General features: G+C 32.7%; 1 protein-coding gene across 1 annotated transcript in view; it reads left to right on the top strand.

Moving 5' to 3' along the window:
- The window catches only part of LOC111083003 (glutamate receptor ionotropic, NMDA 2B-like), a 102,471-nt gene that overhangs the window by 33,436 nt on the left and 51,844 nt on the right, over nt 1-17,191 (top strand). The window contains exons 3-4 of the mRNA XM_022397074.1: nt 4,158-4,284; nt 15,214-15,434. Of these exons, the coding sequence (XP_022252782.1) occupies nt 4,158-4,284; nt 15,214-15,434 (348 nt within the window). The remainder of the gene's footprint in view (nt 1-4,157; nt 4,285-15,213; nt 15,435-17,191) is intronic.

The following is a 17,191-nucleotide window of genomic DNA, read 5'->3' on the forward strand; positions in this document are numbered from 1 at the left end:
TAAGACAGTAGGACTAACAAGGTCGAAGGTTAATCTGAATTGAATTGTGTAGTTTTAGAGTCTGGATAGAAACTACCAGCTTGCTTAGTTTATAACGCAGTAGGACTAACAAGGTCAAGGTTAATCTGAATTGAATTGTGTAGTTTTAGTAGTCTGGATAGAAACTACAGCTTGCTTAGTTTTATTAAGCAGTAGGACTAACAAGGTCAAGGCTAGTCTGAATTGAATTGTGTAGTTTTAGAGTCTGGATAGAAACTACAGCTTGCTTAGGCTTTTGATGAGAGACTTGTGTCAAATCATAAGATCTAGAAAGGCCACATTGAGGGGGACGTTTCAACTTCTGCGAAAGTGTTTAAATGAAATGAAGACGAGAAGAAGACAGTTGTTGTAACAAACGTGACTCCTTATGAGATAAACTTTGCGTGACACAAAAATGTTCCAAATTCCTATCTGTTATAAGAATAGGTCACTGAGATAAAGTAGTAAAACAATTTCCCAACAATTGACAAATCTTTGAGTTTCACCAGTATAGTCAACATGCTTATGAAGATCACCATACCTAGAATACCTGATGCTCCAGAGTGTGTAAATATATGTCAATAATGATAACACTGATTTTTACAGAACAGGAGTCGCTACATATGGTCTAACTTGAAATTGTTCAAAGCCAATAACAACATGGTTTGCATCAAATATCTGTAAGCCCCTCCAAATAATTCGATAATTTGTCAAGAATGAAAAATGTCATTTTTTTAACAAAAGCCACAAAGCTAAGTTTAATGCCGCTAGAAAAGAGCTATCTCGAAAAACAATTTATACGTAATTAATCTTGTCCATTCTTCTAAATTTCTTAATTGCAATGACAATCAAACCAAAGCTGTTAATATTTTGGAGCACTTCATATACTTCTCCTCCACGTTCTCTTGAAGACACAGTGCAATAAAGAAATCGGGATGTACCTTGCAGCGACTAGCATATATTACCTCTACAACAATGTTTCCCTCCAGCAAGTTTTCAGATTTTGACAATATCAGACACAGGAATTATCTGTTTCAAAGCATGGGTTAATCAACACTAATTGGTTACATTTACTCATGTTCATTTTATCTGATTGTAACAGACCAGCCAGATCAACAGAATAAAGGCCTTTTTAAGTGAAAGCAACATGATCTGGAAACTGTTCCGTTACAGAATCAGAGATTTCCTTCTTTTTAGAGTATGGTTAGAATTACGTCTTACTTGGAGTGAAACTGAGTCACTGGATTATATTTCATATATACCTACGTCTTACTTGGAGTGAAGACGTAGGTACATATGAAATATAATCCAGTGACTCAGTTTTACTCCAAGTAAGACGTAGGTACATATGAAATATAATCCAGTGACTCAGTTTACTTGGAGTAAAACTGAGTCACTGGATTATATTTCATATGTACCTACGTCTTACTTGGAGTGAAACTGAGTCACTGGATTATATTTCATATGTACCTACGTCTTACTTGGAGTAAAACTGAGTCACTGGATTATATTTCATATGTACCTACGTCTTACTTGGAGTCAAACTGAGTCACTGGATTATATTTCATATGTACCTACGTCTTACTTGGAGTCAAACTGAGTCACTGGATTATATTTCATATGTACCTACGTCTTATTGGAGTGAAACTGAGTCACTGGATTATATTTCATAACCATAAGCATCACTTTGCGGATGATGGCGTTGCTTGGAATTGTCTTCGTGTGGGGGTTTCAGAGCTTTTTGTTGTTCTAAATGATCTGCTGAGCAAAGTTTAGTTTTCGTTTCCAAGTAAAGCACTGCAGGCTATCTTGTTTCATATGTTTCGTCCTTTATCTATAAAATCGTTTGATAATTTCGTTGTGCAAATATCCTTTCTCCTAGAGGGCTGTGACGTATAAAGACCTAATGTAAGTATAGCGATACTTCCTGAGATTGAAAGATGGAATAAGAGTCAGGACATCACAACGTTTTCATGGTATAGCTAAGCACTGGACATGAATCCCATTTAGTGTCTGTTGGATATTCTCAACCAATCCCTGCTAAAGCATCCCAGTAAACACACTTCCAGGATTTATTTGTTTATTGTCTGTTTACACAAAGCTGCACAATAGGCTATCTGTTCTCCGCCCACCACGGATATCGAAACCCGGTTTCTAGTGTTGTAAGTCCACAAACGTGCCGCTGTACCACTGAAGGACAACTTCCAGGAATTCTATGTAACTTATTCTGCGTCAAGAATGATCTTTTGTCCCACTGATCTCATTCACACAATGTGTAAACGCGGTGCTTCCCTCTATAAAGCAAAGGGCTGTAGCACAAAGTATCAGCCATATTTGCATTTAGCTATTGCTTTGTATAGTTCCAGAATATACTGATATTCTTTCTAATTTTGATGTTTACTTACATCAAATTTCTCCATTCTTCTCAGCCATAAGTATACTCGTATGGTGGCATTGTGCTTTGAATGGTCAGAAAATCGCGGTAATCCAACTACATAGGTTCTAAACATGTCATCCATGACACCACGGTTTACATCTACGGTGACACTTTATTCAATAAGCATTACCAATTTATTCTTGAAAACTGCAATTAACCTATCTTACATCTATAATATGAAACATAAGGTATGTTAGAAACTACGCAATCATATTGAAGAAATTTCTAATATGTAAATGACTTTATTACTTATAACTGACAGGAGAAAATGGATCAAAATAGCATGAATTGCTATTTTTTGTTCTTGTTTTCGTTTTATTTTTTTGTTGCTACTTTGTTGGCGGAACTGTTTGTAACATCCGTTAGTCCTTCTCAGAAACGTAAGTAGGAGTGTTTTTCTAGGACTGAAGATTAATGGAATTTGTTTGTTTCGTCGTTTATTTCATCATTTCTTTGATAATATGAAAAGAAGAAAAATGTCTTTTTTGAACAAAAAACATAATTTACGCTTTAGTGCCACTAGAAAGGAGCTGTCTCGAAAGGCTGAATTTATACGTAATTAATCTTTTTTCCTAGATGCTTTAATTTACAGTCGAAAGAAGCATTAATCTATAAAACAGACACATAGAAAGTTTGAACGTTTTCACAAAACTGAGTTTGACTTTCTTAAGTACAGGTGAAATAATGCAATGAATTGATGAATTTTCAAACTATATGAAATTAATTCTTCAGGGCGTTACTAATAGTAACTATGATACTTGTTTAAATAAATTAAGTTTATTCCTGTAAATGCTAGAAATTTATTTGGAAATAAAACGTCAAAGAGCAAATTAGCTTATTATCTTCGTGCATTGAAGTACGAGAGCAAGACCATATCATGTATTGGAATACATTTTAAGGCTTTATCATTCATTCAAGCACTTTTAAATGTGTTTCGGTAGTGTGTACCAGATTCTTTACAATGCGTTACTTGTATTGAAAATGACCTCTCAGGATATGTTTGCATAGTTACCAAAACAAACTCTTTAAATTTTATGATTACCTATCTTGATTATATTCTTTCTCAAGGCTTCTAAGCTTTCAGAAATCAAAGCTTTATTAAAGTTTCCCTGTAGTTCCCTATTGTACGTATTGATTAATTCATTCTTCAAAACAATACATCACATGTATTTAGTTTTTTTATTCACTCTAACTGTTTTCGTGATATTCAAACGTTAGGAACTAAAATATTACTATTTTCGGAATATTCCCCATTTATAACTAATAGTCTAACATTATTTTTATCCACAAACTTAGGAGTTATATATTTTCAAGTGCCCTATTTTACGTGAGCTTATGATGAGTAAAACCAAAAACTATAATCTTGAATAAAATATTAACTGTCTACAATCAGATAATCTGTTTATGTTTTTTTATATTAGTTTCAAGTTTTCGAAAAGTATCTTAGTCGGAAAAAGCACATGAAAAATACTCAAAGGTGCAGTTAATCATGCTGAATTTTATACTTGGCGACAGAGAACTTGATTATTGCAAGTTTGTTAGCATAAAATCCACTGACTATAATTTATCGTCGATTTCACGAACCATTACTAATCTTCCAGACAAGCCAGTGTTGTATGTGTTATTGTATAGATTAAATTTTCACTTTAGGTACTACCTTCAGTAATGCCTAAAAGTTCTTATTTATTACTTCTATGTTTAGATACCTTAGAAACGTTAGCATTCCATCAAGTAGTGGAGGACCAAATTTAGAGTTCAACCCCGACGGCACACTCAGATATGTAGAGCTGGAGGTGATGAACCTGAAGACTCAAGGATACTGGGAGAAGGTAATAATCAGAGACAATGTAAGAAATAAAAAACTGGAAACTAAACAAACGCATTAATTAATATACGTGAGGGTTCTGGGAGAAGACAAAGCCCAATGACTACATGATTAATATACGTGAGGGTTCTGGGAGAAGACAAAGCCCAATGACTACATGATTAATATACGTGAGGGTTCTGGGAGAAGACAAAGCCCAATGACTACATGATTAATATACGTGAAGGTTCTGGGAGAAGACAAAGCCCAATGACTACATGATTAATATACGTGAGGGTTCTGGGAGAAGAAAAAGCTCAATGACTACGTGATTAATATACGTGAGGGTTCTGGGAGAAGACAAAGCTCAATGACTACGTGATTAATATACGTGAGGGTTCTGGGAGAAAACAAAGCTCAATGAATACATGATTAATATACGTGAGGGTTCTGGGAGAAGACAAAGCTCAATGAATACATGATTAATATACGTGAGGGTTCTGGGAGAAGACAAAGCCCAATGACTACATGATTAATATACGTGAGGGTTCTGGGAGAAGAAAAAGCTCAACGACTACGTGTTTAATATACGTGAGGGTTCTGGGAGAAGACAAAGCTCAATGACTACGTGTTATGGCAAATTAATTCATTTAATTAGGTTTTTTCTCGACCCCCCCCCCTCTAATAGACCAAAACATTTGTTTATAAAAACGCTCCGAGAAGTCCCTAATGGATTGTTTTTTAGTTCAAAGCTTTTAATATGATAAGTTCTCACTACTGTAAAGAAATTATAACAAAGGCACAATTATTAGATCGCTATATCTAATTGAAGGACATCAGTTTCTCGTTCTTATTAGAAAAAGTTTGTATTTATCCCCTTCAGCTTTCATTTTAACAAAGAAGTGAAGGGTTAGTTTTGCCTTTGGGAGAGAAGTTTCTTTCTTTATTTGTTTGTAGTTAAGCACAAAGCTGCATAATGGCCTATCTGTGCTCTGCCCTCCACGGGTATCGAAACCCGGATTCTAGCGTTGTAAGTCCGCAGACATACCGCTGTGCCTCTGAGGGGCGTTGGGAGAGAATAAGTGAGGAATGAAATTTCAGCACATAGAAGGTCAGGAAGCCAGTAGAGATTTTTCTGCGCATCACCAATTAAGTGAATATGTTTGTTTGTTGTTAAGCACAAAGCTATACAATGGGCCATCTGTACTGTGCCCACCATGGGTATCAAAACCATATTTTTAGCGTTATAACTTTTCGAAATTACCCCTTATCCACTGGGGTAATTAGGTAGAAACTTTTTTATTGACTATTTTCAAACCTGTATCTCTGTTTTACAAATCAAACCAACGACAATAGAACCTGAGAGTTTCATTGATGGTCGTAAGAGTTAGGACTGTATGAAATATTCACTTTTTTCGCATCGTTTTGATGAAAAAAGGACAAGTTGGACTATTTTAGAATGTTAAAATATATTTCTGACAAAGTGGGCTTTATTAAGGTGGAAAACAAACAAGTTAAAGGTTACTGAGATAACGAACCGTGAGCTGGACGTAAAAACCGCGGGATAAATAATTCATGTAGAGACTATCAGAGTAAAAACATAATTCAAAATAGAAAAATTGTGGGATTTCCCCTGATTATTAAATGAACACTCTAAGGTAAAACTTAGTCTAGCGAGTTCAAATTTAGTTAATAGTTTTAAGCACTTTAAGAGATCTATCTACATGATCTTTCGTTTCTGATTTTGAACAAAACAGAGTCTTTCAGAGACGTTTTGTATCAAATTCTTGCTGTTCAAGGTAAAAGAAAAGCGTGAGTTGTCCTTATACGTAATTTTGTTTTTTTATCTATAATAATCTTTATAGAAACCCAAACGCAATCAAACTTAATTTAAACAAAATGTGTCATACTTCATACTAATTCTATTTATAATTCTTCGCTTCGGAAGTCTAAAATAAAAGCTTGAAAAATGAATCAGTGTATTCTAAACATTATCATTTTTGTTTTGTTTTACGTCGTTGCATACTTCTAGTTTGAACAATATATATTGAATTAGCTATATAATTCACTGGTTCCATATTTAGTTCTGATCTATATAGCTAGCTTTCTTTGGTCGGAAGATATAGATGATATGTTGACCGTGATATTTTTATTTTAACCTTCTTTTAAGACTGAAAATTTATATGAGTACTCTGAAAAAAGTTTCGACAACATTTCAAGAAAGTTTTTAAAATATGTATCGCAGAAGAACTTACAAACAACACACACTTTATCCATGTTTTTGTATGTCACGCAATTTTGTATTTTTATGTTTATACTCCTATGTTTGAAATCAGCACATTAGTGTTATTAAAACGCCTGGGAGCAAGAGTTTGTTGAATCGAACCAGAAAACTGGAATATCTAACAAGTTAAACATCCTCTTCAATTAAAGTTATGTATTTCCTGTCTGTACCTACAACATGGTTTTAAAACCAATGAGCGCCTTCAAATGCCATTAAAGTAAGTTAAAATAAATAACCTTTACTGAAATTAAAACCTGCATATTTGGTCAGCTTATCAATTATCAACTCAATTCCTTGCTGATGAGTTCTATAGAGAAAATAACACACACAATTACTTTCAGTTTATAAGTGGCATTAGTTTGCCATAAGTTCATTGTGTATATCAGCTGGGCAGTGTTTCGCTGTTGAAACGTTAGGACTATTTATCGAGTTTAATGAATTCCACAAAAGCGTTGATAATGCTTCATTGGAATGGGTGACTTAATTAATGTTAATGATATTTCTAATGTACTTCTCTTATCACATACCGTACTGCAAGAGTTCGTAGAAAGAAGTACTAATATTTATGCAAGATATTTTATTATTTCCTTCACCACAATTGATTGAATGTAATACTCCAAAAGCAAAATATAAATCAAACATTTGAATACTCTTTTACTTTAAGCTATTTACAATATATTACTACCAAAAATAAATTATGGATTCTCATAATGCACAACATTTAGTTTTTCTCATATATCTTATTACAATTTATCTATGTATTTTGTGCGAATCAAATATATTTATTTGTACTATTTTTTTTCTTTATTTGCGTATTTCTAAAATAACGCAATTTACACCTGTTAATTCACAACACTGATAAGGAAAGATACGTTGTAATGAAAAACATTTTCATAAATATTCAACAGAAAACAAGCTCTCTCACCTCTGAAAATTATTTTTGAGTTCTTTATTTTATCACTTGCAATAATTTATGAAAAGGATCCCGTTAAAAATATTGTATTCTTCTTATGGCCAAGTGGTTACGGTGCTCGACTCGCAATCTGGGGGTCGCGGGTTCGAATCACGTGGCCTTATAATGTGACGGTCAATCCCACTATTCGTTGGTAAAAGAGTAGCTCAAGAGTTGGTGATGACTAGCTACCTTTCCTCTAGTCTTACACTGCTAAATTAAGAACTGCTAGCGCAGATAACCCTCGTGTAGCTTTGCGCGAAATTCAAAACAGACAAGCATTCTTCTAAGAAAAAGACATTTCTCGCAGACTTCAGACTTGAAATCACAATATCAGTACCTCTTTAATTAGTAAATTTGTTGATTTTATCCAATAAATTATTTGATGCTAAAGAATGTTGAATTACAAACTTCTAACAGGTAAATTGTTTATTAACTCTTGTATTATCATTCCTAAAGCAATTAACAGTGGCAAAGCTGAAACCAAAAACATTTTATCAAAAGATGCTGAACATCGTCAAAGCTGGGCGAGTAGCTTTTGATAGAAACAAGGCTAAAATAAGCAACTTTTAATAAACCATGATGTTATATCAAAGCTGTAAGACGTCATTAATAAGTGAAAGTTAGAATTAAAGCCTGTCGATAAATATAAAGTGGCTTCAAGTCAAGTTCATGAATAAATGACACTTCTATAAATAATGGGTGTTTACTTAACAAACTTTGAAATTATAATATTTTTGCTGCTGCCTGTTTTTCTTTACTTAATAAACTTTAAAACTATAATATTTTTACTGCTGCCTGTTTTTCTTTACTTAATAAACTTTGAAACTATAATATTTTTGCTGCTGCCTGTTTTTCTTTACTTAATAAATTTTGAAACTATAATATTTTTTGCTGCTGTCTGCTTTTCTTTACTTAATAAACTTTGAAACTATAATATTTTTGCTGCTGCCTGTATTTCTTCATGAAAAGTGCAGTTGATAACATCAGCTTTGCAAGATTGTTTAACAATAGACTTTACCTTTTTTCAATGTAAGTGTTATAAATAATTACATATCCAGGCCAGGTTTGGATAAAATATTTGCTGTTTCCATTTATTTTGCCTCACAGAGACTCAGCGGTAAGTTTGGAAATAATTATATAAATCAGGTTTCGATACCTGAGTGAGCAGAATACAAATAGCCTATTGTGTCGCTTTGTGCTGAAAAACAAACAAACCTTTTGTTCTACCTTAACTATTTGATCGATAGTTTAATAGTCTTGTTGCCCTTTTGTCTACTACAACTGACAATTCAATAACTAGGAAAATGACAAAATTTCCAAATATTTAACGATCAAAATTAATTTTTTTCCAAATCTTTTTTTGCTAAAAATTTGATGAAACAATTTAAAGAAATGTTTATATATTTTCTAGTATTAGGAAGTGCATGTGATAAGTGGTGATATTTGTCTTTCAATCTGCTTAGGGATAATTATAAATTATATTATACTCATTACTTCCCCTAGTATTAGGTGTTATTGTTAAGATCCAGGTCAGCGAGAAACCCACCCTTGGGGCTGCCGTGCGCACTTTTTTTTTAAACTATCATAAATAAACGGGGAAAGTGCGCAATAGGTGCGGAATGATATAAAAAGGCGAGATCAACTTTCAGAATTTAAAAATCCTTTTTAATAGTGAAGAAATAGGCAAAAACAATCGGCTACCTCCCGACTTCCTAAAAAATAAAACAAAAGATTCAGAATGCTTTGATTTTAGCAAATATTATTTTAGTTCCAATGATGTTATTAATTAATTTCAATACATAATTAGTGAGAATAAACATGTTTCTAGTTTTCTTCTAATACGTCTTTAATCTCAATATCTAAATCTTGTAACAAAACACTCTCTTTAGCACACATTTCCATAAGAACATCCATCTTGCTCTGCCTCTTCCTTCTGTTTTTTACTGGCTTTTGGATCTTTTGCACTACTTAACGTCTACTTTGGTAGATAACATGGCAATGTTTTGCTGTACATATAGCTGGAGGATCACAATGTAAATACATTTCACAACTTTTGCACTACTCCACGTCTACTTTGGTGGATAACATAGCAATGTTTTGTTGTACATATAGCTGGAGGATCACAATGTAAATACATTTAACAACTTTTTCACTACTCCACGTCTACTTTGGTGGATAACATGGCAATGTTTTGCTGTACATACAGCTGGAGGATCACAATGTAAATACATTTCACAACTTTTGCAGCTTTCTTTGTTTTTGTATTTATGTTCTTCACATGGTCCTGACTTCGGTCATACTTCCGCCCCGCAAAATTGGAAAACTGATTTAGAAACAGCTGAATTTTTTACATATGGCAATATTATCCGTTTTTTTCCGCGCAAAAAAAATGGTTCTGAAATTCTAATTTTATTTCGGCGAAAAAAAACCCTCTAATTTTGGGTGGGTTTCTGACTGACCAGGATATTAATAGTTATAAACACCACCCCGTGCACTACCTGTATTCTTCTTATAAATGATGTGACATTGATTTATTTCCTTATTTTTCACTGATGGTTTGACGTCGTTTAATTTTGTTAGTACTGTTCATTATTCTGAACTCTACCTAGTAATTGATTTTCGTTACTGTCACTCTCTTTTCTTCTTCAAAGTATTTTTTTACTGCACAAGATTGTTTGCTACTGTAGCTCCCAGCAAGTAAATGAACTTTTTATTCTCTATGAAATATCTTTCCTGATTATCGAATCACTAAACCATTAAACTTTTATATTACTAGCTATTAATTTAAAAACTGATGCTTTTATAAAAAATAATTTTCATGAAATAATATATATATAAACTATATAGATTATTACACTTGTCTTTATTTACAGTTCTTAAACTTATGCATGTGAATGGGTGTTCATTATCACGTAACTAAAACGTTACGCTTTTTTTTAGCATTTGAGGGAAAGAAGGAAGAATATCACAGCGTCTTAGCACTTTAATTAAACTTTCAGCTTACGCCTAACAATCAGATCAAAAACAGGAAAGGTCGAACTTGTAGTGTAAACAAACAAAAGAATAATTACTTATTGTTATGCAATTATAAGATCCAAGTTTTACTTTATGTATTTATATATTATTTACTCTGTCATGTAATATCTAATATGTTCTTCAGATTAATCATTAGAAAGGGTTGGTAATGTCATCTTTAAAAGATAAGTTGGGTTTATCACATTAATAATTTCACCTTATTAGTTCTTTTCTTTCGTCCAGTGAGAACCAAGTGTTCGAAATCAGAAAGTAATGACATTGTATGTGTGAAAAGTTTATTCACATTTACTTCTGATCTTATTTTCTAGAGTACTGCACGTGTTAGATTGGTAGTAAGATATTTGATGATCTCACTTTCCTGAGTTGTGGTCTCAGCCTCTTGATGAACATGTAATATTTTCTTACACACAGAAACTGCCATCATCATTGGCTTTAGTTGAAACCTTAATATACTTTCAAATCTAAATCATACGGGTGCGCCACCCTTCATATTTCTACAGTTGAAACGACTTCAAAGTTCCAACAAACCAAATAGCGGTAACTGAATTCTGAGCTACAAAAGTTCGATAAAATGAAACATAATAGTTGCAGTGTTTGAAACGCAGGAGTTTAATTGGCTAAACATCTGCTTTCATGGTGAAAAGAATCACGGTTTTCAGTTTCCAAATGATTTTTATTTCAATTTATTAAAACAAAATCCTTTAGCTTTGAAATTAGTTGGCTAATTTGATGGTTAAATTGAAAAATAATAACGTATATGTTTTTGTTGTTTCAAGTGTGGACTTTATATAGAACAAAGAGTAAATACAATAGAATGTGTCTCCCAATCTTTTTGTAGGTATACTTACACACCTCTCTCACACACAGCAATAAGCATCTCATGTTCTGCAACTTGTTCTTGCAAGACAAAGCTAATTCTGTGTTTACCTTATTTTAGTAGGTTAGAATCTTCTTCGGAAACGTAAGGCATAGCCCCCAGTGTCACAGCAGTATTTCTGCGGACTCACAACGCTAGAAATCGGGTTTCGATACTCGTGGTGGGCAGAGCACAGATAGCCCATTGTGTAGCTTTGTGCTTAATTTCAAACAAACAAACATAAGGCATAATTTTAAGAAGTCTTGCTAATATATGTTTTATATATATATAAAACAATTTACTTGAAAATGTCAAATTTTCAACGATACTTTTCAAAATTACAAATTACTGTTCGAATGTCATGGAGAAAACACACCACAGAACTGAATAAGTAGATATCAAACCTGCAGTCTAGGTCTTTTGAAGCTATTCAATTGTACTGGGATAAACATTTACAAATAACACTGAAATATCGAGCCAGAAATATTCAATAAAACTGTTTCTGTTGAAATGGCCATATATATATATATATATATATCATTTGAAGCTATTCAATTGTACTGGGATAAACATTTACAAATAACACTGAAATATCGAGCCAGAAATCTTCAATAAAACTGTTTCTGTTGAAATGGCCATATATATATATATATATCATAAATTCATTTTCGTACTGTGTAGTAAAACATTTCAGTTTTTCACAAAAATAGCAATGCTTAAATTTTGTGCCAGTTTTGGTGTTGTGTTACTTTAAGCTAACATTTTACCATAAGACACTACAATTGAGTATAGATTTAGTAATTCAAGCTGCTGAAGATAATGGGGCATTTCCTAAACTTGTGATTCTAAAGCTCCTCTTCACTGCAATCATCCAGTCACGTTTTTTATTAACAGTGTTTTAGATTATTTAAATGAAGGAGTAGTTATGGGTTCAATATTGTCACATTTCCTGCTCTATATCAAATATACTCTTCTTGGTGTGCTGATGATATTTCCGAATATTTTTTGAAGAATCTTTAAGAATTCTGAGCTCATATTTTACGTTTTATTATCTCAACATTAAACACGGTGATATTATATTAGAAGATATGCAGAACCCTCAACTTTGTTAATAATTTAGTTCACAGGAACAATTGTTCATTTGAATGTGTAGTTTTATACAGCATAGTTACAAGCTTTTATATGTGGTTAAGAATTTTAATGTTACAGTAAAGTCTTCAAAGCATGAGGAATCATGTAATCTTCAAGTTTGATGTAGAAACATGTTTGTTGATTTACATCATAAAACAAGTTTTTTATATGTGGTAAGAAAAAGTTATAAACAATAAATGTACAAAGAATTTTCCTTTACTGAATATAATAAATAGATTATCTTTTCAGTTATATGTTAAATTAAAAATAAACAAATTATTGTAATTTCTTTATTCTTTGCTGATTTTTAAAACCATCATTTATAAAGCTTCTACTCCTCTCACGACTCAAATCGTATTTTAACATTTGCTTAATTACTATCAAATCAATAAAGCTCATGCTCTGTTACGTTCCGTGAAAACGAAGCAGATGTTATGATTTCTCAAGTCATCGAAACAGTTAAGTGTTTTTTTTTCTTTCACGGTAAAAATCATTGAATAAAATGTCAAATAGTTATTTTTTACTACATTAAAGGTGTCCTGATGTAACGATTTTTATGAAATGAATAAAGACAATATAAAATCAGACTAAATACACGTATATTAATTCATTTACGTGGCTTCTAGATATACAAATTAGCATAGTTTTATGTAATCGTAAATAAAAACCAATGAAAAAGTTAATCTTATTAAAGTTTCAAACATTGTTTAGAAGTTTCATTGCAAATCTACTCTTGAAAGCTACCTCACACCATACCATTGTTAATCTGGAAGTATGAAAGCTACCTCACACCATATCATTGTTAATCTGGAAGTATGAAAGCTACCTCACACCATACCATTGTTAATCTGGAAGTATGAAAGCTACCTCACACCATACCATTGTTAATCTGGAAGTATGAAAGCTACCTCACACCATACCATTGTTAATCTGGAAGTGTACGTAATTTCTACGCGCTATGTTGATCTCTATCATTTCTTTCGTCAGAGATAATAGTTGCACCCCTAACAACAGTTTGAATTAAAACTTCAATATCACAAATGTAATGTAGTAACCACGTTCTTTTCTCTCTTTCTTAGTGTCTTGATAATATGCGATGTTGAAGGGTTAGCTTATAAGCTAGCTCATAATTCGACACTGAACACTACCCTTGACTTTTTCAGTGAATAGTTAAATGAATCAGCTTTTTATATTCGTGTTAGTTTTACAAGCATCCATTCCTGCATAGAAACTATAAGTAGAAATTAAGCCCAACTTTGTTTCATTTGTCATTCTTGTGAATAGAGTTAAATGTAGCCGTGGCTTTAAGTAAATTACTATATATCCAGAAAGGACACTTCGAGCTGCTAACACAAATTTTCATCATACAACTGCAGCTAGGAGAGAAAAGGGGTCAAAATGTGACCAATTTTCTAGACATTAGGATGCTCTCTTTTCCTCCCTATATAGCCTACAATTTTGAGTTTGTAGGATCAAATGTTCGGACCTTAACTCTATCCTCCAAAATAACGTTTAGGGCCTGACATTAAATTCAAATTATAGGAACTTCTTGATTGATCACGTTGAGAATTATCATATAATAGCTTATCCGTGCGGGGTATCACCTGAATAAGCCTTAACAATAACACTTACTACTCAGAGATAGTCGATATCATGTTGCTAAGGCAGCCCCAGACCATAATAGTACACAAGAAGAAATGTTAAACTGGAATTTATAAAAAAAAAAAAATTAACTAACTGTGCAACCTAGAGAACTGCAAACGTAATAAACTCTAAAGTTAACTTTACTGGTTATTTTCCTAAATTGTCCCGATAAATTGCAGTCACAAATAAACATTGTTTTTACAAAATGACAATATAAGATAAAGATGCATGTCCACTCTCTAAATGTCAAGTTCAAATTTTCATTCTTTACAATAACCTAATATCAAAGTTGTTTTTCTAATCAGACTTCTGAACTACCCTTCTAATTTCAGAGTATTTTAATTCCTTAGCTCAACAGTTTTCCAAGTAGATCAAACTATTTCACACCTTCTGAGAGGATTGGTTATATCCATCCGAACAACAAATCTCTGCTTACTGTTTACATTTCTGTTTATTCGTGTGTAGTATCTAATATTGTTTTTATGGTCAGAATGTCATTAGGCGTAACTTAGCAGTCCACTATTCCTCTAAAATTATAAATTAATGGTTGACATCATTATTTTGTCTTTAATCTCCTCCATTCATTCTTTTCGTGTAGTTTACATTGCTTCATATATTCATCTGACTATTTACGTAAGAAAAAAATCAGGATTTTCATTCCCTTTATATTCTGAACGGTTCTGGTTCTTCTACCTCAAACACTGTCACAATTTTTCTTTCTACATTGACCTCATGAATATGTGCTCTATAAGTAAAAATCCACTGCAGATCAATGAATCTTATTACATTATCTAGAAATAATTATTAGCCACCACCTATAACCTCTTTACAAAAAAAAAAAGTGTTAATAATTAACAAAACAAAACTTCCAACTATTCTTTTTGTATTTTCAGATAATAAAAGTAATTTCTTTTTATGATAAAACTTAGTGCATTTACAATCTATTCTGCTAATGTGTGTTTTTACTTTAACAGTTAAAACTCTTAACTCGATACACAATACAAGAAATGTTCTCGCCCGTGTAAAAACAAGATAATTTTTATCACAGATTGGCGCATGGACAGCTGGAGTTTTGGAAATAAAAGACATTGTTTGGCCCGGAGACTCTCCTGTTCCTCCTAAGGGTGTCCCAGAAAAATTCAACTTAAAGATCACTTTCATGGAAGAGCCACCATATGTGAATCTTGTCCCACCAGACAATGAGACAGGAGAATGCAAAACCGATCGAGCTGTCCCCTGCCGTGTGGCTCCCGAATCAGAGCTTGCTGGGTAATTAGTTTCTTCCATTACTTCTCATATTATAACACTTGTACTTTAGAAAATATCCTTAAACAACTGATTAAAACTATATAGTTTTATGAAAGTAGTTTACAATACCATTTTTAAATGACTATCTTAATTTTATTAGACTACAACACTAAAGATAGAGTTATTAATATTTTTATTTTCCTCATCGTACGTTGGCCTAAGTTTGAGGATAATCTGACTAATAAATCTTACCTACTTAACATAGGATCTCTCACTCAACCAGAAGTGCTCGGTGTAGGGATCGGACGTAAAACTTCCAGGATTTATCAGATTCTGGTGAAACTTATAATGGATGTAACATACAATGAGTTATGACGATTTCAATTTACCGTTTCTAAATCGGGCAAAAATTGACTAAATTATTATTGACTACATTATTAGCAAAAACCCTTTAGTTAATGACAGTAATTCTTGTTGTGTAATCGACGAGTCCTTTACGCAAACTTCCTTCTTCTTTTTCGCCCGTCGTTGCATCTATTTTTCAGACCCGAGCACAAAAGATCTTCAGCAGATAGCTCCATGCCCCGCTGACCGTAACTGGACATTTACTACTCTTCAGCATGTAATCACCAATCACCATTATTCCTTCGATTGTCTGAATTTGTAAGAGTTCTAGTTATTCAATGTGTAGCCTGTGCAGCCATTGTGGATGCAAATATGTTGGATTTTTTTAAAGGAGAATCCATCTATCAAACCAAAAGATGCTGTGGTAGTACTCAAAAATAGGTTTGATGCTGACAAGGACAGTAGTAGTAGCCTTCCGTCAGATCGGAAAATCAAAAGTATCCAATCTCAAACAGACAACGAAGAAAGGTCGCGTATTTTGATTTAAGAATCGAAAAATAATTAATCAATTCGTGTGTGTGTGTGACCATTGTTGATAAGGTGGTGCGACCCCTCCAAAACCCTGTGTCTTTTTGACTGCTCATAACTCCTGCCCAATGAAGAACAACAGTACTGACTTTAGAAGTTATGGCTTTGTGTATAGAGAGGATTATACAAATTATTTCCAATTTAAAGCAGAATAGCTCTTCCATCTATAACGTTTATGACTGGGCTTGTACTCAAGTATAGTACAATAAATTTCCTTTCTTCTGTAGCCTAACACCAACATTTCCGTTTTAGTTTTAATAACCCCACCATAACTTCATTATATATGTAAAATTGAAAACCTTTAAGCGTTTCTAGCGCATAGTCCTTGAAATTATGTTCAGAAACTTTATAAATGCAGGAAAATTGCTTTGACCAGATATTACCAGTAATTGTAATACGCTTGTTATACGATTAAAATAACTAGTTTTTATTGCATGTCAATAAATAAAGTTTAAATTACAATTTTAAATATCCTCTTAAATTTTCTGATTTATTGTGATTCCGTGTATAAAAAAAGAATAATATTTCTATTGTTGCAGTGGGAACTGCCCCTCGGTGGCATGGCGGTGAATCTGTTGACTTATAATGCTAAAAACCGAGTTTTGATATCCGTGGTGGGCACAGCACAGATAGATCATTGTATAGCATTATTATTAAATATTATTATTTCTCAAATATTTTACTTTACTTATTTACTCCCATAATGTATACTTCACTGACCAATTACTTCTCTGCTTATAAAAATATATTACTCTAATGATCAGGGGCCATCTTTTATTTTACATGATTAGTCACTGATCTGTACTTCTTCTTTGTATTACACAAGTTCTACTGTAATCTATCTA

This window comes from Limulus polyphemus, unplaced genomic scaffold (assembly GCF_000517525.1).
Source record: "Limulus polyphemus unplaced genomic scaffold, Limulus_polyphemus-2.1.2 Scaffold3126, whole genome shotgun sequence".
NCBI classification, from domain to species: domain Eukaryota; kingdom Metazoa; phylum Arthropoda; class Merostomata; order Xiphosura; family Limulidae; genus Limulus; species Limulus polyphemus.